Source organism: Anabas testudineus, chromosome 11 (genome assembly GCF_900324465.2).
Source record: "Anabas testudineus chromosome 11, fAnaTes1.2, whole genome shotgun sequence".
Lineage (NCBI taxonomy): Eukaryota > Metazoa > Chordata > Actinopteri > Anabantiformes > Anabantidae > Anabas > Anabas testudineus.
In genome coordinates, this window is record NC_046620.1 from 8,545,739 (window position 1) to 8,569,629 (window position 23,891).

A 23,891-nucleotide genomic window follows, 5' to 3' on the forward strand; every position below is an offset into this window, starting at 1 on the left:
TGTTTCCTCTGTTCCAACTTTAGTGAGACATGTTTCATTATTTGATTTTTGTCTTTAAATGGTACATTTTCTCAGTTTAAACATTAGATCTGTTTCTGGATATTTGAATGTGTCACTGCTATTCATATGAGCTCCTTCACTTGTGCTCATGTGTGCTGGAAGTTAAGATCCAGCTTATCTCACATTTTAAAGTTGAGTTAAAGTTAGGTAAAGTTAAAGTGGAATTTCCTGACGAGCCCAAAGAAACTTTCCTTTAAGTGTCAAACTCTGTACATAAATCATTCTGAGCAGAAAACGGAGGACAACACAGTGGATTAAAGTACAAGAAAACATATGTTTGAGTGGACGAGGACTTTAATTTATTGGTCAAAACTGTTGCAGGCTGTTTTCTCTTTTTCAGCTAATCCTTGCAGCTATCGATACATGTTTATAGTTTGGTTCCAGGACAGTTTTTGTCTGTCACTCCAGGAAATATGCAAAAACTTTTTGTAAGAATTAAAATATGACTAATTTCTACATTTTGGTTTTATAGTATTTCTGCTACATCCTATTTTAATACAGTTTTACATACTTCTGTACAGCCTTTACTTTGTTATCTACTCCTCTGTGTCCACTGTAAGAAAAATGTCCAAACTCGATCTGTTTAGCTGCATTAAAAGCAGATAAATTCCCCAGGAGCACCTTTAGAAGCACGGAGTTCTTCATCACCTTCCTCAGCCTCTATCTGTCGCTTCCACTCACACCAGCAGTCTCTGTCTTCACCTCTCTCTCCCTGAGCAGGTGGCGGATGGAGGAGTTCTGCGTTGACAGGGTGCTCGACAGGAGCGGCATCAGGCTCCTGAATCCCTCCCTCAGCTCCTCCACGTGCTTCTCCAGACTGTGTATGTGCGTGTCCAGCTCCGCCCTGCAGCCCTGCACCTCGTTCAGGACGTCATACATCAGGTTCTGCATCTGTATTGGGATTGAGAAAGAAATTTGATGTTATGTTTTAGAGTTTTTCAAAAGGTGGTGTATAAAATAATGCTTCCACTTGGTTTGCTCACCTTGCAGAGATCTACTAACGTGTTCCCCTGATCTGCAAGTATCCTTTTCTCCATCTTTACACGGCGCAGCCTGCACATGAAATCATTTAGTTTTAGGAGCTACAGGCAGTTCACCCACATGAACTGTCGACTGTTTTCAGTGTACAGCAGACTACAGTTGATGTAATTATATACAATTGAAATAATTATGCAATTAGAATTTTTAAATATCATTTTTAGTTTGTGACTCTTTGCACTGTATTCAGTTTAATAAATATAGCCTGAGTGAATTGTGTTATTTCTTCTGTCATAATGTACAATCTCACTTTAACTTTAACTGTCTCCAAACTTTGGGACATAAAACAATGTGCAAGGCTGCACACTGTACCACTGTAGGACAAATGATGTGACTTAATGATAAATAACTGGACATTAACTTTTAGTTGAGTCTTCTACCTCCCTCTGAATTTATTCCCTTATTTTTATACTCTGCAGATTACTATCACAGTAGGATAAAACTATATTTTGAAATACATTTAAAATACAGTATTAGAATGGGTGAATGCATCTGGGTCAATTCAAAAGAGGGTTACCTCAAAATACTTAAGATACAACAATTAAAATACTTTTTATGCAGGATGGACCATTTAAAATGTTAAGGGATCATAATTATTGATACATTATCATGTTTGTCACTTTAATATTGCAGCATTTTAACTACCTTATACACTGATGATCACATGCTGTTAATATAGTAAAAAACATTTGAATTACTGTACATCTTGTTGAACAGCTTGTACGTGTCATGATTATACTGTATCTTTTATTATTAATCTGAACAAGTATCAGTAAAGTATCAGAAAACAGAAATATGTAAGTAAAGCAGGAATACCTGAAATTGTACTAAAGTAAAAGTACTAATGTATTTTCCACCTACAAACATTTAAGCACCAACGACCTGCTGTTTTCTAGGTTGTAAAACTAATGTTGCCGCATTGTTTCATAAACATGTGGTTGTTATAGCGCCAACACACAGTGAGAAAGCTGTTCTCTCTTGCACTGTGATTGTGAATCTTACTGGTGGATGGCCAGAAGCAGCTTCCTCTGGTGCATGCGGACTCTGGTGTGGTCTCTTTCTCTTGACAGCTTAGTGTGTTTGTAGATAAGCCAAGTCTCTCTCAGCACATTTGCTGCAGAAATTTTTATCTAGTGAAAGGATGTAGAAAATCACTCGGAAGAGTCATTTTATGTTTATGCACATAACCTCAAGTGGCTGTTATTTACCGCACACGCTGAGTAACATCAACATAATGTAAACAGGCTAACATACTGCAGTCATTTTTCACAACTTATAGACTTGATTTTTCCTACAGAGGAGACAAAATTCTGCTCATCGGGTGATAATTCTGCTATTTTCCAATGCAAACTCTCTTGTTTGAGGCTATTTCTTAAAATGTGTGCGTCAGTATATTAATATCAGCATATAAAAAGGACATGCTTTTAGAAATGTATGTAAACAAGATGATTTGTATTAAAGCGAGGTGAACTTATTTCACCTCGTGTTTTACTTCAGGAGTATTCGGATACCAGCGCTCAATACAACGCTACTACAGGCTATTTTTTACCTGCAAAAATCTGTATGTTGGGTTAAAATGTGTTAAATACTAGTTAAGGACAAAACTGCACACTTTAAGTTACCACTGTGCTATTTGGAATAATAGAGGCATGTAACATGCAGCCACACAGATATTGATATTTACCCTTTTAGAGATGTGAGAGTCCATCATGAAGTTGTGAACATGTTTCTCTGCTCTGGTTAACTCCAGCTTTCTGGCAACCACTGCCACCACCAGCACTGTGCAGCCTGCTCCCTGTGAGATTCAACATTAGGACATTGACATTTTCCTTTGTTGCTGGGAAACTATGAACGTTCTGCTGTTTGCGTGTTCGTCCACTGTGTGTTTACCATTATCCCCGTGAGGAGGCAGATGCTGCGTCCACAGTAAGTATGAGGCACCACGTCTCCATAACCAATGGACAAGAAAGTGACAGAGACCATCCACAAGGCCTCCATGTAGTTGCTACTGAGGTCTCTGTAGTTGTGGTGTCTGGAGGAATAAAAAGGACTCATTTAGTCTCTGACACAGTGTTCCTCATGTAGAACTGGTTGTTAAATGGCTGCATTGACATCCTGACATGAAAAACATAACTTTAGTTCATCATGTACCTTCAATTCTGTCATTTTTGTGGTCTTACTTTCTCCTTTACTCTTATCTGACTGTTATAAAGGAATAATGTGTGGATACTATCACTATACTGATGATTTATTTCCTTTTTCCCATCCTAGTTAGTTGTCATATTATCACTGTTAAGTCAAGATTCATGATGTGTAAACTATTTCTATTAATTACACTCTAGGGACCAATGTATCATGTCATACCTCTCGCAAACATGTAAGCCCCATGCTGCCACAATCCACAGAGACACGCTGAAAATCATCAGCACAGTGCCGGGGTAGGTGGTCATTAGTGTTTTGCCAACAAACCGGGTGTTGAAGTGTATCTAAAGATCACAAAGAGGATACATTACGTCATAATTTTGACAGTAGGCGCTTACTTAGCCAGACTATTTAGGATAGCACCTGTCAGATTATGATTATATAATATAGAGGAGATGAGGGATAAGAAAACTTGTTCTCAATCTGGCTTGATACATGGATAGTAGGTTTGGCATTGCAGAGGGGACACAAAGGTCATTTTCATCACTCTTAAATAGCATAAATAAGGGAGGGGATTAGCCAGGTGGATGGTATCAACTGGAAAAGAAGCAGACAAGCAGAGGAGAGCTAGCAAGGGACATAATCAGCATGTGAAATCACTGGGATTCATGGGAGCGAAACTGTGATAGTCACACCTCAAGAGTCACACGTCTACAGACCTCTCGGCCCACCTAGACATAAGACATAAACAGATGTGCATGAAATGTTCATAGAGGAAGCCTAGCCCAAGTCATTATCTGAAATATAGAATATAGATTAAAATCCCATGAATCATGTCCTGTACCAGGGTTGGTGCCCATGGCTGCAGTTTGTAAAATCATATAAAAATTGACAGTGCAGAGCCACAAATTTCACTCTTGGCTTCAGTTTAAATGTGTTATGATCTCATCACAGTACTATCCAAGCCAGTCAAGCCCAAAGCCAGTTTCTGAAGGGAGCCCACGGGTGACCTCCCACCTTATTGAGCGCTCCGATGCTGCGGGATGCTGTGTCAGTGAAGAGGCGGCTGTGCAGCATCATGGCACGGCCGAGCAGGTAGAGCCTCAGGAACATGGGCAGAGCCAGGATGATCTCCAGCTCCGTCTCTGACAGAGTGAGGCGAGTAGTGGTCTGCTGGAAGTAGGACATCAGACCCACAGGATAGGGATGAATGGCCACCGCTGCCAGCTCCAGGGCTATCAGAGCCAAACGGTCGGTTGTCATAGCAATCCGCCAATCCTCCGCACCAATGTCATGAACATAGAGCTACCAGAGAGAACCGAACAACATAAAGACTTTTGTTAAAAAAATATTTTTAAAAATCCATTCAATTAAATAACCTGAGAAAGAAAACTCACACTAAGGTGAGGGGGGTCGCAAGCAAACTTGTTTTATTTAAAGGAACCTCAACAGCGAACTGTTGCTAAAAGATTATTGGAAATTTGTCTTTAAAAAGAAGTAACTACTCAAACAATGGAGAAATAAATGTGAATCAAATGCACATTTAACCCCAGCTAGAAACAGGTAGAGGACAAAAGGCTTTAATTATTCCAGCGTGAGAACAAAACAAAAGCGCAGCCAACAAAAGCACAGTATAAGAACGCAAAATTAATGAAATGTGATTTCTTCATAGCTGACAGTGTTGTAACTTGGTAATACTGTATGCCACCACAGGTTTTCAGATAAGTCTTTCAAATTCAGAGAAAGCCACTAGAGGAGGACTTTAGTAGAAAAAACGCAGGTTATGTAATTATGCACGGATGCATTACCTGCACCTCACAGCAGTGGTACGCTACGATGAGGCCGAGCAGGATGAGCGTAGACAAACTGATGACAGACTTCAGAGCGAGGGAGTAAACGGAGCTCTGTGGGAGATAGATACACAAATATGTTTTTACTTTTGGTTTACAGCCCAGAATTATATTGACATCTCTCAGAGGTTTCATTTAGATTTGAGCCCCTCTCAAACCTTGCTGTAGATGCTCCAGGAGAGCTCCGTCTCCATCACCATCATCACCACCCCGAATATCCCTACTGCCAGGGCACAGTCGTTCAGCCGCTGCCTCCTCAGAAACAGAGCCCTCCTGTGCAACAGCCGCCAGCCGATGTTATGGGTTTTCCAGTAGTGGTCGTCCTTGGTGCTCAGCTTGCGTTTTGGACTGGATGGAGGACTAGGGTTTGGACTGGGACATTCAGCTCCTGGCAGCAGGCCTTTGCCCTCAGACAAGTCCTGGCGATACTGGGATATCTCACTGTGTGGCTGGATGTCGTCATCCTTGCTGGTGATGATGATCTCTGGGAGAGTCTGGCGGTCGTGCATCTCCAAAGAAACGTTGCGGCGACCCCTGACCTCAACATCCTTGACCTCTAAATGTGACCTGCAGGGCCCCTTAAAGGGTGACCCACAGGGAGAAATGGGGATGTCAGTGAACGAGGTGACTTTCTCCTGGAGTCTGTGAGATACTTTGGCTTTGAACTGGTGATTTCTCTCCTTCTGTCCTGGGTGCTGTCTGTTCCCCCCTGACCTTTTCTCACATTTCTTCTCTTTGCCTTTGGCTTTGTCCCCCCTCTTGCCACAGCGGGGTGACGGTGTGACATAAAGGTGACCGTTGTATAGAGGTGTGGTGGCCATGGCCTGGGTTCTGTCCAGCCAAACAGTGTGATCGATAGATGATTGCATGGTGTGGTGTATCCCACACTGAGGCATGCAGGCCTGAGACGGTGGTACCATCCTCGGTGGAATGAGGGGGCGCTGGTCCTCGATCTCATCTCCATCTACCACTGACAAGTTCATAGAGGGGGAGTGCTCCATGGTGAGGGGGTTTAAAGGTGAAGATTCACAGAATCTTTTAAAGGGGTTCAAGCAGTGAGGCAGGAGACAGAGACAAATCATAGTTGAAACATGGGAAAACAGCATGTGAAGGAAAAATGCAGCTAAATATTTACTCAATATTTGATTTGATGTGATTTATGGTAAAAGATATATGAAATAAAATTGAATACCTGTTAGGTTTGCTTGTGTTCATTTTTCTTCTTAATTCTTAATAGCAGATCCTCTGTCAATAATATGATTTGGAAAAGATGATGTTAAAAACAATTTGTTCAGTCAAATGTTTGTTTCGCTACTCAACATTCATACATCACATTCACTTCCATTAAGCAGCTATACGCTCTTAATGTTAAATCATTCATGCAGAAGGCCTATTTAAAACATTTGTATTGCATTTCTCACCTTTCAGTAAAGATTTCCACAAGCAATCCGCTACGTGGATAAGAAAAAGGCCTTAACTCCGCTGACGTCGACAACTGTTTTATGGTATTTTAGTATTCAATCTTCTTATGGTCCTGAAGGTCACATCTGGCCGAATCACGAAGAGATCCTCCACGTAAAATCCTGTTGCAACTTCCACAGAGGACTCAAACACATCACTTTCATTAAGAAAACGTTCGACATTTAAAGTCAATCACAGTAAAAAAGATGGAGCTGCAACACCAGTAAGCTCCAGTGTGATCAGATCAAAATATTCCAGACGGCCTCACTTTGGATGTATGAACTTTCCAGTCTCCATTAGCAGCATCAGCATCTCGTAGCCCCTCCCATAGATTCAAGAAGCAGTTATGATGATATACAAATAGATTTCCTTAACATTTTCAGGCATTTATTCCCATCTTTGGCCATGTTTACGACTGTCCATCATCAGGGCATCTTCCTTAAAGCTGGAGGGGCTTAATGACCGCAAAGACTCTAAGTTGCAGATGTTACACAGAGCAAAGGCAAAGAATGAGTCATCTGTCAGGGATGTTTTAGCCGGGATTGGCAGATTTTCCCCTCCCTATGTGTGCACATTGATGTGTGTGTGAGGATGTCTGTCTATACATGGGTGGCCTGGTGTCATAAGTCAGCCTGAAATCATAGTCACAGTGATAAGAAATGCTGTTACATCACTTTTCATTTGTAATTTCAACAATTGGCGTCATTATTGTAATGGTGAAATTCCAAATGGATTATACAAACTTCCTTTTATTTTTAAACCAATCTAATCTTTAAAGAAAAAAAAACGGTTCTCAGTATCAATTCAACAGATTAGTATCACAGATTAATCAAGAGAGGCATAGATCTGATACTTATGAGCTTATGAAATATCAAATATGTCACCCCTGAACCAAACAATATGCACAGAGCAGGGTAGAGTATTAGGCTTTAAAGTCATAACAATGACATTCAGCATCATTTATTTATCTAAATCCTTGTGACAGATGGGCCTAAAGATAATAGAGTTCACTCCAAATGGAAAGATCCATGGAGCAAAGGGTGGGCGGATCCCATCCGGATAGTAGCAGGATGAAGAACAGTATTATCTAATCTGAGGACAACGTGTATTTAAAGACAGACAGAGGGAGAAGGAGCGTGGTGGGGGGATGTAGCTGTGCACAGGTGGAACAGCGAAAACATGCTGGTAGTGTGATCAGTTAGAATGATTTTTACCTCCTCAGACATCCCTCCAGATGCAAAATAGATTAATTATGCCAAAACGACTTAGTTCTCCTCTCAGACTTGGCCAGATGCTGCTGTCTGGATTTTTTGATCTGATATTCTGCAGACAGGGAGCTCCCAACTGCAGCGCATGACTGTCAACACTAAACCCTTGTGGATGGTATCTGATAAATGCAGATGGCATCTCATATTCTGGCAGAGAACTAGATTCTGAAATGTGGCTTTTTTATTGGAGTACATAAGTAAAGTATGTTATAAACTACTTTGACTCTGCTGTGATGTACAGACTACAAATGTTCTTAAATTATGTTGTCCTTTTAATAACAAGATGCTGAAAGGATATATGCACATCTGCAAAGCTTCAAATTAATTCCAGCCTCCAGCCAAGTGCTTGTAAATCCTGGCTGCTGTACTGGGTGTCTAAGTATGTCAGTTCTTCCTGCTTCTGTGGCCGGTAGCCACCAGGTCTTCAATTAGTCTCTTCTATTGCAAATCATCCTTTGGCGGCTAAGAAAGTGAAATTAAACTGGGATATTTTGAATCCACTAATTGCTGCGGCTGGCAAATGGCAAATCTGCTTCATGCCCTGAATCTTATTGAGTGCCAGTTCATCTTCTGGTCAGACTCTTAATTGCTTCTGTGTGATCTGTTGGGAGGCATCAGTCAAAAGATAAACATGTTCCACTAGGATGGAAACAGTGGAAACATTATGTTTGTAAGTTAGTATGTTTTGTGTTGTAAAGGGTAAAGGTGTTGATTAGGATTGAATTTGACATTTTGGGACTCAGGATTATTTGCTTTCTTGCTGAGAGTTAAATGAGAAATATATCTGTATCCCCAATTGGTGCCTTCCTGTATTAATATTCTATTAAAGTCACAGCGCTAAGCACTAAAAAATAGAAATCAACATTAATTTAGAAATAATATACAAATCTAACTAATGGTTCACAGCTGTAGAAGCATATTTAAATCTCTTAGTAACAAGTTGGAAATAGAAAATGTAAAAATAAAAGAAGGCACGAAGGCATCGTGAATCTCACAGGTTCATGAAGGCACCATGAATCTCACAGGTTCATGAAGGCACCGTGAATCTCGCCTCACCTGGAGTTCTGGTCAGGTGAGTTGACTGACCAATCAAGCACTGTAATATCAGTTTTGACACTCAAAAAGTTAGTGTTTTTATCAGTCGAAGTAGCTCTAGTCCACACCTCTAAACTCATTTTCTTAACAAGGCTCCAGGTGACGATAGCACCTGACTCCGTAAGTCAGCTATTGCCTGGTTGCTAGATCACATTAAGTTAGGCTGCTACTATCCTAACACAACCACATCTCTCACTAAACAGAGTCAGTGGTTGACTTGTGTTGTAAGCTGGAATAATACATGACAATATTTCTGGTACTAGTTCTGTACCGTAAGTCAGGCGATGTCATACAATGCTAAATTGTTTTAAAAAAGTATTTTAAGATTTTACATCATATAATTTCTGTCTACTTTTGTCAGCTGCCCCTTGAGTTGAAGTGACAGGGTATAACTGCCTATTAGAAGAACTAGAACTTCATCTGCTCAACTCCATTCAAGACAAAAAAGGCCACTCTGACAAATAAGATGTCACAGGCGAGTGGATGTATGTGCTAGTTTTGTCGATAACATCCTATTAAGTGGAGGGGACGTGTCAGCGTAGGAGAGGACCTAATCCAATCAGCAGAGTAATTAAAAACACACAGCGCAGCAGCCCTGATGGCTGATGGCTGCATTGTCAAGGGCGGCATTCAGCATTTAGCACAGAGCTGTGTTCCTGCCAGGTCGGCCAGAACGATGGCCATCGCTGCAGCTGTGCAATTAGACTCACAATCAGGACCCCCCCCTCCCAAAAAAAAAAAAAAAAAAAAGAAAAAGAAAGAAAAAAGAGAACCCAGCAAATGTGCAGAGAGTCATCTGTGGCATCTGTGGCACTATTAGTGCCATGTTACTGTCCACATGATGCTCATAATCCTCAATGTCTTCTTCCAAATGGCTTTAATCCTCACCCTGCTCAGTGTATTCACTCATTTGCCTGTTTTATTTCCTAATTAGCCTTCTCTTTATAGCATTGGCTCTCATCATCTTCTCGTTTCATTTCGCCCGGTTTCTTTTCCTCATTAATTAACACCATCACCTCACTCCTCTCAAAAAAACAGCCAGTGTTGCTGCGCTCCAGCCGCTGTGCAGTTGGAAGACAAACCACCAGATGTCACCCATGCCTCAATGCTTCCAATCTGTATTTTTATGAAGCATCGTGAATTATGTTTTTGGCACAGTGTCACACTGGTGCTTGGTGCATAACAGCACAAGGAGCATTTTTTCCCCCCAAGAGGTAATTGTAAAGTCAATTTTGCACACATTTAGGCAGCCATATTGCAGGAAGATGCAGATGCAGCATCCTGTTGCTGCTGCTACTTTGATGATACATTACTGAGGCACATCGTGTGTCCTCGCTTCATGCTTGGTGCAGTTTTCTCTGCTTTAACTGGTGACTTAGCCATCCTTCTTTTCGCCTCCGAGGGCCACTCTCCATCCTCTGTGTGCAGCTGAGCATGAATTTGTAGCTGAGGAGCGCTCTGGATGTGTGACAGGCTGCCTAGGAGAGGGGTAATTCCGAAGGGCAGTAGAAGTAATAGGGTAATCTATTATACAGTCCAACTCTTTCTTCCTCCTCCCTTGCTCCCCCCTCCTCTTCCTTTCTGTCAGTGTCTCGGTATCTCGCTGCCTCTGCCCTTGCATCAGCATTTCAGGAGGACAAATGAGAAGTAGAGTTTAACTATGCACATTCCTGTTGCCCTCCTGCAGAGACCAGCACTTTCTCAATTAAACTGAAGTCCATCTGCCCCGCTGATTCAAAACTCACCCCCTGCTGAGTGGGAGAAGCTTGAATACATGCATAAACACTTGCAGACACACACTGTTTCCAGTCCACCAGCGCGTGACCATAACCACGGTGGTGCGTTGTCATATGTGTGACCAGCTGCCATTTATTTTGACAAATGTCGTGCTACACATGTTAACCAGCCATAACACATAGAGTGGGAAAAAGGCAATGAAAGACGGGCGGTTTGTGTGAAACGAGCTCTCACAGTTCTTACAATTTCCCTTTTTTTGAGAAGACCTTGGCAATGCAGCCACTAGTTTTTACAACAGTTTTTCAATAGTATGCAAAAAGGCTTCAACTTGCAGCTACTGTTGAGTCAGAATAGTTAAGCACATTTGAATCATTTTTCACTTTCCTGCACTAAACATGTCCCTTCTTTTCTGTATGTTACTCCTGTCAGGATGGTTGTTTTCCCACCGTTTCCACACTCAACCATCTCCAATCAATTCTCTATTAACGTTAAGATCATTAAAATTTCTGTGCATCATCTGTTTCTCTTGTGTTTAACGAGGTCAATTCTTGGCAACGGGCCAATCAAAAATCTCTCCTTCTTCCACCTCCTTGCTCTATCTTCAATCCCTTTCACCCCCATCACTGACATTTCTCTCTTGTGCTCTCCATTTTAGTCCCACCTCCCTGAGAGACAGAGGGGGAGAGAACGAGAGAGAGAGAGAGAGAGAGAGAGAGAGAGGGAGAGAGTGCTTACAGCCACCATCTCCTCCTCCTCTTGCACTCCTTCCTCTTCCAGCACACGCTCACACTCCTTTCCCCTGATGCTGACTGGAATCAGACCGGAGGATTTTCAGCAGTTTCCTGAGTCTGTCCTCCCTCTCCTCCCTCCCCTCCTCCAACATCCAGAGCTTCTCCTTTTCTGCCTCCTCTTTCCTCCTCCTTGTCACCACCAGGATGTGGTACTCAGTTGCTCTGCTCCTCTTTGGATTCTCTGCTTTGATCCACGGTGAGTATGCCTGCCTCCGTCTCTGTCTTTCATTCTGTTTTCAGCAATCACATTGCAGCAGCAACACTTGACTCAAAGTGTGATTGTATTGGACTTCAGGAGCTGATGTTGGTGGTGCTGACAGTTGATCTGTAAAGTATAGACTGGAATAAGAATATAAAGTAGAAACAAAAACTCCAGGTAAAAAAAAAGAGACTCACCTGTTTGCTTGTTATTTTTCTTATACGTGCTGAGTTGACCTAGAAGGTGGATGGCTCTGTATGAGATGTTTTAACAGGCTGATTGACATCTGGTCTGTGCAGCGAGTGAGATGATAGGATCAGTATGTAAAAGAACCTGAAGCAGCAACGCATCACCTCTTCTCTTTACTCGTTTCTTCTGTTCAAATCCGTGTCCACCTCGGGGGATTTTTTTCACACAGATCAGCCGCTCTTCTGTGCTGCCCCGCCGCTGTGTTGTGAACGCGTTGCTGCAGCCAAAATGCCAGAGCTCCGAGCAAGCGAAGTCGCAGCCGAGTGTGAAGGTTGATAGTGGATATCGGAGCTGAGAGGAGAGTGGGTGAACTTTCCCTGCAGACAGAAGTACCAGCAGAGGTGTTGTGTTTTCAAGAAGAGATTTGGGGCCAGAAAGTGCAGCAAGAGGCAAGAGAAGGCAAAAGTTTCAGTATATTTCTGCGGACTGAATTTTAAAAACTATATGTAGTGAGCTGAATCCATTGCTACTACTGCTGACATCATATTCTCAGCACTGGAACACCTTGAACCCTCATATTTCCCCTAAAAAGTGCCACTGAGAAATAAATAATTTAATTCTCTGTGCCGTTCATCCAATCTCCCCAGTGTGCATCTAATTTTCCCAGCACTTTATTGAGGTTATATAACACCAGACTGAGCGAAAGTTTCAAATCCATGAAATCTTTTGAGTGTCACTTTAAAATAACTCCCTTTACAGTAGACTGAAAAGTCGTGGGATCTCTTGGGATATCTAAAATAAAATTCTCTGACTTTTGATAAAGTATGTGTTGTTATAGGACAGTAGTGCCGTTTGCTGGAACATTCATTTGTTTTGAAAGTCAATGAACATCTAAAATCAACAGTTTTCATGTTATCACCTCTGAGATTTTGTAACAAAACTAATTATACATTCATTAGTGCCAATTATACCCTGATTTTTCTAATTAGATTCAGTTTGCACTCTGCACACTCCTCCCGGATCTTGTACCAGTTAAATTTCTTTCTGTATTTTTAGGATTAATGTTAAATGTTTCAGTGTGACTGAGGCGCTGGATCCATCTTCCACGTCTCATTTGCAAAGCTTAAACCATAACAGTCAAGATAAGTGTGACTAATGGTGATAAAAGATCAGTTTTTATTTCTGCCAATTTCATCACTAAATCACCTGCTTCACTCTCGCATTTCCTTTTACTCTTGTTCTTCTGGGTGTATTTATAGAAAATAAAGTTCCTGAGGGATAAATCTTGTGATTTGATCAGCAACATGTTTTCTTTTCTTCATTTTCTCAGCATTTGTCGCATTTGAATGTTTTTTCTTTCTCTTCAGTGTCACTGCAGGGTCCTCACCAGAGGAACCTGCTGAAGAACCTCTTGAAGGACTACAACCGGATGGAACGACCAGTGGCCAATGACTCCCACCCTATCACCGTCTTCTTCACACTGAGTTTGATACAGATCATGGACGTGGTAGGTGTCTCTAGCTGCATGTGTGCTCAACCTCATAATATGACAAAATATATTTTTAAAATACAGATACTGTAAATTATGACTTGTTGTTCTTTACAGTCTTTTCATCTTTGGTTCTGATAAAATTCTAATTCATAATTCAGGTCCTAATTTATTTGTTTATGCCTGTGACAATAACAGTGCTGATAACAGCAGGCTTTTTAAAATCTGCATGGATTTATTTGTGGCTTTTGAGGTAAAATGAAACATTTTTCTAATTAAACCTCAATAGAGAGCCAACATGATATTCTACTCTCTGACTGCAAATTATATTGAATGTTTTAACATGTTGCAGGATGAGAAGAACCAGGTGTTAACCTCTAACATGTGGCTACGGATGGTAAGAAGCCCTGAGAGATTTTAAATATTGCTGCTTTTAGGGGTTTAGTTGCTTTTTACTTCAACTTGACATGAATTTGTACATGTAAATCTGCAAATTGTAGATGATATATTTGATTTTTTTTATATTGCATCTGAACAAATTTGACAAGTGGAAATAAAGCTGATTGTCATTAGTCTAGTAGGTGCAGACTGTATCTTTTACTCTACTTTTAAGAGTTGGTTCGACCACTATCTCCAGTGGAACCAGAGCGAACATCCTGGAGTAAAAAATCTCCGCTTCACCACAGATCAGATCTGGACTCCAGATGTTCTGCTCTACAACAGGTAAAACACACAAAGACACCTTAACACGCATACATACACAACACAAGCGTTATATTTCAACAAGCTGTGCCACTTCCTCTCCTGTCCTTCCTCAGTGCAGATGACGACTTTGACTCCACCTTTAAGACTAATGTTCTGGTGAACTCCAGCGGCTATGCAGAGTATCTACCTCCAGGTGAGCCTCCTTCTACCATCATATCACTTCCTCATCTCCCTGCGGTGCAACCGGGGCAACTCATTCTACAATATCTGCACGTCTCCTCCTTTTGTACATTGACATTAATATTTTATCACTATAAAACAGCATCCTTGGTAACAGATTCCCAGTGCTGTGAGTAACACCTATAAATAGGAGATGCTTTCTTCCTCTGCTTCCCGTCTTAACCCAAACGCAAGACCTGCGCAAGCCTGTGAAAGCGATTGGTCCCCCGAGTTTCCACAGGTCTTTACTTTGTATATTCTCAGGCACCTCTTTAAAGACTAGAATACTACAGGGTGAAAGTGAATCTCCGGTGTTATGGTGGTTGAACTGAAATAGTCTTCTGAAATAAAAGTGAGTTCAGAAAGCCAGTCTATGAATTTTATTCAGCAGCCAATTTTATTAATAGTCTGCTGCTGAATGTAAAAACAGCTCCTTAATGTGGCAATTTGAATTAGAGTCAGTTATGGGAAGAATAAATAGACAGTGCTCTGGCTTGGTAAAACAGCAGGAGAGGTTCAAGAAACATGAGGAGAAAGAGATGGGTCAAATGGAAAAATATGCATAATGAGCTGCAAACCAGCTTTTTGAACTGGTTACAGTTCCTGCCGTGTTTTTGGGCTTGTTGTTGTCAGTATATAAAGGGCAACAGGTCTGTGGGTGGCTGGTGTGGAGCACAAGCTTGACACACGGTAAATAATTAAAAATCAGGAGGATCCCAAATGTCTGCTGCATGCCATCATTTGCAGGATTCGTCTGGGGAGGTAAAGGTGTTCTGTTATGTTTGGGTTTAATAGAACAACAGGAGATAAGGTGTAATAGGCTTTAGCTCATATCTGTGGTACGTGACATTTGCTACAAGGCAGTCAGGTCTCTAGGCCTTGTTATGCCTTCTTGGGAAGTGTTTTTTCAAAATGATGATGTTTTATTTTGGGAGCTGCATATGCTGCATGAGGAAGATAGTTCCAAGCCGCAAAAGAAAAAATCCAGGTGTTTTCATTGAGTGTCGATTCAAGGATACTGGATATCTGTGAGAAGCAAGCTAAGAAAATGTGCTGTGCATTAAGTTGCACACATGCAGATAAGATTACTTTTACATAATCAGTGTAATTTAGAGGGTAGTGCCTCAGGAACTACTAATAGGAGTAATTATAAAGATGTTGTCTTCATAAAGTAAAAGCATGAAGTTGCTGTTAATAACAGAGAATATGAATTCATAGCTGCGTTTTCATTTGTTTGATGTCATTTTGGAGATCAACCTCTGCTTTGAAACAAGCACTGAATCTGCTAACCTCCTTACTCTTTTCCAAACTCGGCTTTCATTCCAGTCTGAAGGCTGATTTGCATGTCGGCAGCCTCATAATGAGTGTCTTTGAGAGCTTCACTGGCATTTTGGTTCTCTGTGTGTGTGTCTGAATGCCCTAACCGGCTTGATTCATTTATTTCAGTAATTACATTAAAGGCTGAGGTTTGCCAGCGACCACTGCGAGGATCGCTCTGATTCTTTGTTTGGGGGTGGATAAGTGTGTCTTCATGATTTTGTGCTTGTGTGTGCTTATGCATATGCCTGTGAGTGATTTTATTTTGCATAATAAAAATGGTAATCTGATTAGGGCACTGTGCACAATCTCATTTTTCAGTGTCATGCAGAAACAGCATTTGTTTGCAGAAGGAAATATCTCAAACCTGTGAGTGACAATATTGCTAAAAAGATCTTTAATAGACATTTCTTGAGACATTGTTTCTAATCTTTTCTTTCACATCCTCAACCTTAATGTCAAACCAGTAAAATCTCTGTTAATAAAATCCCATTGCGATGTGCACTCTTGGTTAGCATACAGTATTTTTATCACTGCTGTTATTTAAAAACCAGAGTAGGGTGGTTGAATTGAAAATCAAGTCTTTAGATGTGGTTAGATATGGAATGAATTATCATTCTGACAGCGACTTGATATTCAGGACAGGATGTCTGCACAACACAAGTGGCCCTTCAATGCAGCTTTGTCTTCTCATTGCTGTGCAGGAAACTGCAAGGGGTCAATATTGCCATTTAGTCAATTGATTGCAGCGCTCTATCTGTCTGCCTCTGTCCTTTTGTCTTCTTTAATATTTTTCTCAGGAATCTTTATGAGCACATGCAACGTGGATGTTCGCTGGTTTCCATTTGATATCCAGAAATGTAAGTTGAAGTTTGGCTCTTGGACGTATGATGGCTGGCTGCTGGATCTTCAAATGATTGATGCTGACATTTCAACCTACATGCCCAATGGAGAGTGGGACCTAATTGGTGAGTAGGATGCAACCTTTGCATCGTATCCTCATCAAAAACTCCACTCATAGAGCAACAGACTCAATTTCTCTTCACCTATTATTCCAGGAGTTCCCGGCACCAGAAATGAGGTCTTCTATGATTGTTGTAAGGAGCCCTATGTAGATGTGACGTTTGTTGTGACAATCCGGCGGCGAACACTCTACTACGCCCTCAACTTGCTCATCCCCTGTGTGCTGCTTTCTTCCATGACCCTGCTCATCTTTGTGCTACCAGCTGATTCTGGGGAGAAGATCTCACTGGGTGAGTAGATCAAAACCAAAACGCAGCAGCAGTAAAAGGCAAAAAGACAGGAGAAGGGGGCTTGTTAGGTTAAACGCTTAATTTCTAACTTTGAGTACATCCCCACATCAAGGTGCAGACTAGTGTGACCTTAAAAGTCCATCATAAAAACATGTGGAGTGTTTTTGGTTGGATTCTTGCCTTCATGAGGACAGCTTAGACCAACGTTCCCATGAAATGCACATAAACAAGTCCCATGTTCTTAGGTGTATGAGCATTTACTGCCTCAGAGAGAGTGTTTACAACCTGTCCTAGAATAAAGGCAAAAGGAGATGGTGTGAAGCTAAGAGAGGATTACAGTAGGAAATAGAAAGACATGAAATGTAAGCAAAAGGAACAAAGGGGGATGGGTGTGGGAAGGTAGTGAACACAGACAGGAGAAGAATTCAATGAGGGAAGACTTCAAAAAAAGAAAGAGGCAGAGGAATGAGAAGGAGGAAAAGATGGGACACAACCAAATCGCACTATAACAGACTGGAAGAGAGGAGTGGATTAAACAGGAGCTGCAACATTTATATCTGTTTGAATGTGTTTCGTGATTAATGATCGTTCATTAATCACTACAGATCTAATCTATATTTATTAACCTGAAAGAATAAGTAGTAAAATTGATTATTATTTTTCTTTAAGCTATTCAATTAAATGTTTTTAGTAGTAAAAAAGGCCAAACATTCTCTGCAGTGTGAACATTTGACACCCCTTTTTGTTCCATCTTCTTTCTGACATTTCATAGACTAAAAGTTAATCAATTAATTGAGAAAATAGTCCACAGATCAGCGGCTGAGATTAATCTTTAGGCATTGACTTCTGATCTTCTTCGTACAGTCCGACTACTCCTTGAATACCCCAGAATAATAATAAAAAAAAAGCCTTTTATCCTTCTGCCATCATGGAGGCCAGTGGGAACTTAGAGGGAGGCAGTGACAGCACTGTCAAAGCACATCCTTAATCTCAATACAGGATGCATTACGCAGCATTTCTCCACAGACAAAAATGCCAAGCCTTACACACGGCCAATTAACCTATTGATGTAATTAAGGCTAGTGAATTGATGAGAGGGGGAGAGCTTACACGCTGCCTTCCAGGAAAATACTCTGTCACTCGACTTGATGAAGGAGACACAGGGACCAAGTGGCCGGTCCTTCAGGGTTAAAGGAACTGGCTTCTATAAAGACTAGGGGACACAAACAATATAAAGAAAGCCTTTTCAATTTTCTTAATATCCTTAAAGGGCATTCATATTTTATCCCTCAGCCCAGGAGCTTAATTGAAAGCTTCTGAATGGGGAACAGTTATGCCAGCAAAGCAGTCCTTAAATTCTGTCTGTTGGAGAAATGACATGAAGAGTGTGGAGGTGGATAAATGAAGATGGAGATGAGTTCCAGTGCAAGAGCATATGAGAGTGTGTGTTAATGTGCACGCAGGCAGAGTTTGGACAACTTAACAAATGGCTGTTTGCTTTGTGGAAGTGCTTTTTGCTGTAGAGGTACAGAAAGTCAGAAAGTAATTCACTGTATGAGCATTAGCGGGTCATTTACATAAATCGAACTTGGTCTCATCCTGAGTGTGATCATTTATCAAAATACCGAACACACTACTGCAGTTTCTCACAAGAAAGTACTGTGACTTACAGGAGGAGCAACCATGCTGTAGATTGGTCTAACAGATATGTATCTGTCTGCAGGTATCACCGTCTTGTTGTCTCTCACTGTTTTCATGTTGCTGGTGGCAGAGATAATGCCGGCCACGTCGGACTCCGTCCCTCTTATAGGTATGTTCCACACAGTCATTTTCCTGAGAGGTTCACATGCTTCTTGATGAAAAAGTTGTTTAACTGGACTCAGGACAACAAACTAAAACCAAATATGAAAATGTAATAGCTGTTGATGTGAAATTAAATCGTTTTACTTGTTAGAGATACTGCATGATCAATATATACATAATTTGTCATCTAAATAATGTTTTTGACCTCTAGATGAAAAGACAGTGGATTATCAAATATATTAACATTTATCCTCTTGGAATAATGAGTGTTAATATTCATGACAGTCTATCTAATTGTTACTGTCCATATTGCCACCCAGTGAGCCTTGCTGCTAGAGTTGGATGAGAACAAACTAAATCAATGTAAAAAAAAAAAAGCACAATTACACAGCAAGTGTTAAAAAGTGGTAAAGCCACTAAATGCCAAGAACATAGTAGAATTTATTTTAGCCATCTGCTCAGCCTAAAATTTAATTGGCTAAATTGATTGTGGTCACACTGCAGGGAATTCTGTTTAGTGAGCTCAGACTGCAGCCAGAGACAGATGCAAAGACACATTGTAAAAATGCAGGCATGATCATTTGTGCTGCTTTCAGCAATATTTTTATTAAAGCTATAGTTTGTGATATTCATCAGTGAAAATAAGGTCCAAAACATATTTTAATGTGGGGAAAGGTGCTGTCAAAGCTTCTGTGACCCAAATTCAACCTGGCAGCAGGGCAGAGATATTCAGTTCAGATTTTTAAATGAGGTTCAGCCTCGTCTCTCTGCCAATCAGATTATTTCAATTGTTTCTGCTTTTATAGCTTCTTATTTGTTGGAATTTCAGTTCTTGTAATTTTCTGCACGGACCACGGAGAAAGATTACAACCAAATCTTCTAAAGGTTACAACAATGACTAAAGCTCAGTTGATCATCAATGATCACTGCCAGGTTTCTGGCTGTGGACCCTACTTGGATGCTGATGTCGTGTTTTATTGAAGGTCTGGTTAGAAAGCCAAAAACTACTGTTGTAAAGATGCAATATAGTGGAAATCACAGATTTCTAATGACCATGGTATGGTATGGTTGATAGGATCATCGTTTTTCGCTGTCTGAGGGTTTTAGTCACTTTTCAACGGGTCACCGCCTTTTGAAATTGGAAAGTTTGGCTCCCAGTTAAATAGGGTTTGTCAGATAATTAAGGAAATCAGCACCAAGTGCTAAATGAACATCAATAACTGTTTAGTATTAAAAAGTGTTTTCTAATTTTGATTCTCTTTCAAATATCTAGCTTTTTATATATATTTTCTGTGCTTCAGTTTCTTTCAGAAACTACTGAAAAATGCTTATAATACTGCTATATACCTACTCCTGTTATGATCACTTCAAATAGGACTAAGCAGTGACCTTGGTATTTGAGAAATTGTATATTGTTCTCCAATTTTGATCTCCAGTGTATGTCTGTGAAATAATCAAAGGAGCTCGTCTCGCTGTCTTTGCAGTGCATGGAAAAGGAGTATATGTATTTGGTATATAACCAAATGTAGATGTTGGGATGTTCACAGTGAAAATGTGTTTTCATAATAACCTCAGGCTTTCATGTAGAATTTGTCTGTCTCTGTCTGTCTAACAATAGAAGACCTTTATTGGTCTGTGTATGTAAGGTCACTGCAGCCATCAGAAGAAATACATTACATTGTGAGTTGAATGACTTAAAAATGAAATATGACACTGTTTCATACTCAGGTCAGTACTTTGCCAGTATAATGATCATCGTTGGGATGTCAGTCATTGCGACAGTCGTGGTTCTACAGTATCATCACCATGATCCAAATGGAGGAAACATGCCGAAATGGGTGAGTTCACGCTGTTAATCATCACCCCAAGTACATTATCAGTTACATACATCATGCTTTCCGGCTTGTTAAATCTTCTAAATTGCTGGTCTGCCCATTTCAGCAATGATATATTCCTTGTATTACTTCTCTGCGTCAGCGTTAGTATCACTCTTCTGCTCTACCGTTTTCAATAACATTTCACCCATCTGTTAGTGCTACCTGTGCTTCTCTGCCAGTTTCCTTTCTGTTTTTATTCTCCGACTTCCTCAGCTGTGACTCATCCAACAGTGTCAGTCTGCTGGAGCGTGTTCATCAGATGCTTTACCGCAGACTTCGACTGGAGTGTGTTTCAAAGTACTCTGGATATGTGGGAGGATTCAATTCGACTCATTCTCTCTTCTTATTTCTTAACGCTAAAAACGCATCAATCCATTTTTACTAAACTTTTGTTCAACTGTGAATATATCAAAAATGTGAAATGTGGAAAAAGGGGCATTAAATATGTGACATCAAATGTGATACAGGAAATAATCATTTTAGGGTGTCATTTATTAAGTGATTTATGTTTGAGCTGCAGAGCAAAATCGACAGGTCTACATTTATCAATATATGTGCAATTAGCTCGGTTGCATGAGAGCACAGATGGCACAGGTATCGACACGTTGCAAGGATGTTCTGTTGATGAATGGCCTGTTCAGAGAGCAAGATGGCCAATTAACAAGATAATGGATATGGTTTAGACAAGGGCATTGAACCAGCACAGTTCATAATTGTAGCTCAGACAAAAACAACATCAGCAGCACCAACAACAGGACTTGTACCTGGTCAGTAAACACGCTTATTGGGGACTAATTGAGCAGTCATCTGAACATTAGCTTGCCATTAGATGCCAGACACCCATCTGGATATTGTTGGGCCAGTACGCCCTTTCAGGGGACACGGAGTTAGTTTCCAAGGAGAGGAGAGAGAAAAAAAAGGAGGAGAGAAGGGGAAAGTAAAGGAGAGAAGAGAGGAGAAATAAGGCCAAGCTAGAACAGGAGAGGAAACAAGGAAACAGAATAACAAGGTTTAAATCAAGACGCAAGCACCTAATCTTCTCTTTATGCTTAATGCTACACTGAAACATTATTATAGGCTCATTACTGTCATGAAACTGTAATCTGGCAGTCAATCTCAATACTTCCACAGTTTGAATCTAAAGCTGCCTTTTTATCACCTCTGCTGGGAATCCCGTTAAAGCAAAAAATCTTCTTTGCCTCAGGCACTTTAACTGAGTATCCCTGGTGTGGATCTCATACTTTTTCTTATCCAAGTGGAGCTGCATTTTGAAAAAGGTTGGAAATAGCACCAACGTCAGTAGGCAACAAATGAGGCTAGTACTCCGTCTCTGCCGTGTTACATAGAGGTCAAAATGTGGTATATAATGGCTGCTGGCTTTCGTTGGCTTCTATTTTCTTTTGCTTTCTGGACTTCTGTGCTTTCTCGCTCAGCTGCTCCATCTTATCCTTACTTATCTCTTACAGGTGCAGCTTGTCTTGCTGCAGTGGGTAGCATGGTTCTTGCGTATGAAGCGACCGGGGGAAAATGACGACCCAGAACGACCTCCATGTGCCCCCCACATCCGCCGCTGCTCCTCAGGCTCCCAGAGTGGGAGCATTCCCAACCCTCCTGATTCCACCCTTCATCCGCTCCACCCACAGAACCTGGCTCCTCTCCAAGCAGGGCCCCTGCACGCGGGACACCCTCACCTTCATGCCCAGTCCAGCACTAACAACAATGGAAACCTTCTTTACATGGGCTTTCAGAGCATGGAGGATCCTTCAGTGCTCTCAGAGTCTGTTCAGAGGAATAACATTTCAGTGGGGCCTCCACGAGTAGCAGGAAGCCCACCTCCGCACCTGCCATCTCAATTCTGCAGCTCCCCACCACCTCCCACCCCTAATATGGATACTGTCGGCTGTCCCAGCACTGTCTCCAGTGGTGGGGGCTTTGGAAGTGGACCTGGGGGGCTTGGCGGGTGCTCTGCTGTAGGGATTGGAGATCCCCAGCTACAGGCTATCCTAGAGGAGGTACGGTACATGGCAGACCGTTTCCGGGAGCAAGACGAGGCCGAAAGCATGGCAGACCAGTGGAAATTTGCAGGTGCTGTAATTGACCGACTTTGTTTGGTGGCGTTCAGCATTTTTAACATCATTTGCACCATCTCTATCCTCATGTCTGCTCCCAACTTTGTGGAGGCTATTTCGAAGGACTTTGTTTGAAAGCAAAGAGTAAAAAAGAAAAGTGCATAGGAACGGATGAGGAGAAATAAATATAGGATGAAGGATGAAGTGGGCCTGGATCCAAGGAAACACAATTTCCAGCAGACTGTAGGCTCTGTGATTTGTGATTGCGAGGAAGTGGGAAAAAACACAAATGGTTTTCTTTGCAATACATTCTGTTTGTAACTGAAATATAAAAGGAAAACAGATGAGGGAGGAATACAGAGTGAAGTTAAAATGAGATTAGGTTGAGCACGGTGCTTTCTCAGATTCTTGACAAGGTGAAAATGGATTGTTGCTTTTATTAAACATTCCCCAAAAATCAGGGGAAAGATGAGTCAGACAGGCAAAAAGAAAGAGAAGATATCAGTCCAAATGCAAGTTCAAGTAAGAAAGCTCTTGATACAAGGCTAGGAGTGTGTAAGAAGAGAAAAGAGATTGGCAGATAGGGACAGATAAATAAGACAGACTTTGGCTGTGTTATTTTCTCAAGGATGAAAGGCAGCCGTTCACTCCCACATGTTGAGAAAAGACTGCATCATTAAAAGTGATGCGAGGAGAGGGTGGGGCGAAGAGAAAAAGACTTTTACAAGGACAGACAACAAAGAGTGGTTGTGGAGGAATGAGACTTCATCCCTGGCGGCGAGTTGGGCGGAATAAGCAGCCTGATACTCGAATATATACAAAAGTGGACCGAATATCAAGAATAGTGCAGTGGAGAGGAGAAGACGATCTCATCTATTATTCAGTCAAATCCATCTAATGACCGTCAAATTGAAAGACCTCGGATAATCTTTAAGACTAATAAGCTTTTAAAAGATGAAGTCCCCACTCTGCTCTCGCAAACCACTTCCAGGGCCTTATCTCTTTGAGACGATTGCCAATCTGCAACAATCAGCAGAGATCAAAAGCTTCTCAGCAGGGGCATAGTGTGCAGGGCTTATCATGACCGAGAAACTGAATTAAGCGGTCATCAGCAACGCAGTGGCCAGTAGCTGCACCACAGTAGAGGCCTACACCAATAATAACTCATGAAGCAGTTACCTAAGTGTATCTGACAGATCCTAATAGACCAACAGATCTAATTGGATTTCATATTAAAAGTTCAATAACTGAAATGGGAGCTCATGTCTTTAAAAGAAAATGAGACGCACAAATCAGGACATAATATCCTAAAGGAAATAAGGAGAAGTA

The 23,891-nt window shown here is 41.2% G+C and overlaps 2 protein-coding genes across 2 annotated transcripts; one reads left to right on the plus strand and one right to left on the minus strand.

The window, feature by feature from the left end:
* Window positions 1-720: 720 nt before the first annotated feature.
* LOC113153305 (small conductance calcium-activated potassium channel protein 1-like) lies at window positions 721-6,091 on the minus strand. The gene is made up of 10 exons (XM_026346871.1): window positions 5,249-6,091; window positions 5,049-5,144; window positions 4,258-4,545; window positions 3,936-3,971; window positions 3,463-3,584; window positions 2,989-3,130; window positions 2,783-2,893; window positions 2,101-2,228; window positions 1,044-1,113; window positions 721-951 (listed from the first exon to the last, which is right to left on the minus strand). The coding sequence occupies exons 1-10, from the start codon at window positions 6,089-6,091 to the stop codon at window positions 721-723; spliced, it is 2,067 nt and encodes a 688-aa protein (XP_026202656.1).
* Window positions 6,092-11,446: 5,355 nt separating this feature from the next.
* chrna11 (cholinergic receptor, nicotinic, alpha 11) lies at window positions 11,447-23,891 on the plus strand. Its single transcript, XM_026346872.1, has 10 exons — window positions 11,447-11,638; window positions 13,198-13,337; window positions 13,672-13,716; window positions 13,933-14,042; window positions 14,138-14,217; window positions 16,361-16,528; window positions 16,619-16,813; window positions 18,537-18,623; window positions 20,345-20,454; window positions 21,960-23,891. The coding sequence occupies exons 1-10, from the start codon at window positions 11,587-11,589 to the stop codon at window positions 22,695-22,697; spliced, it is 1,725 nt and encodes a 574-aa protein (XP_026202657.1). The 5' UTR covers window positions 11,447-11,586; the 3' UTR covers window positions 22,698-23,891.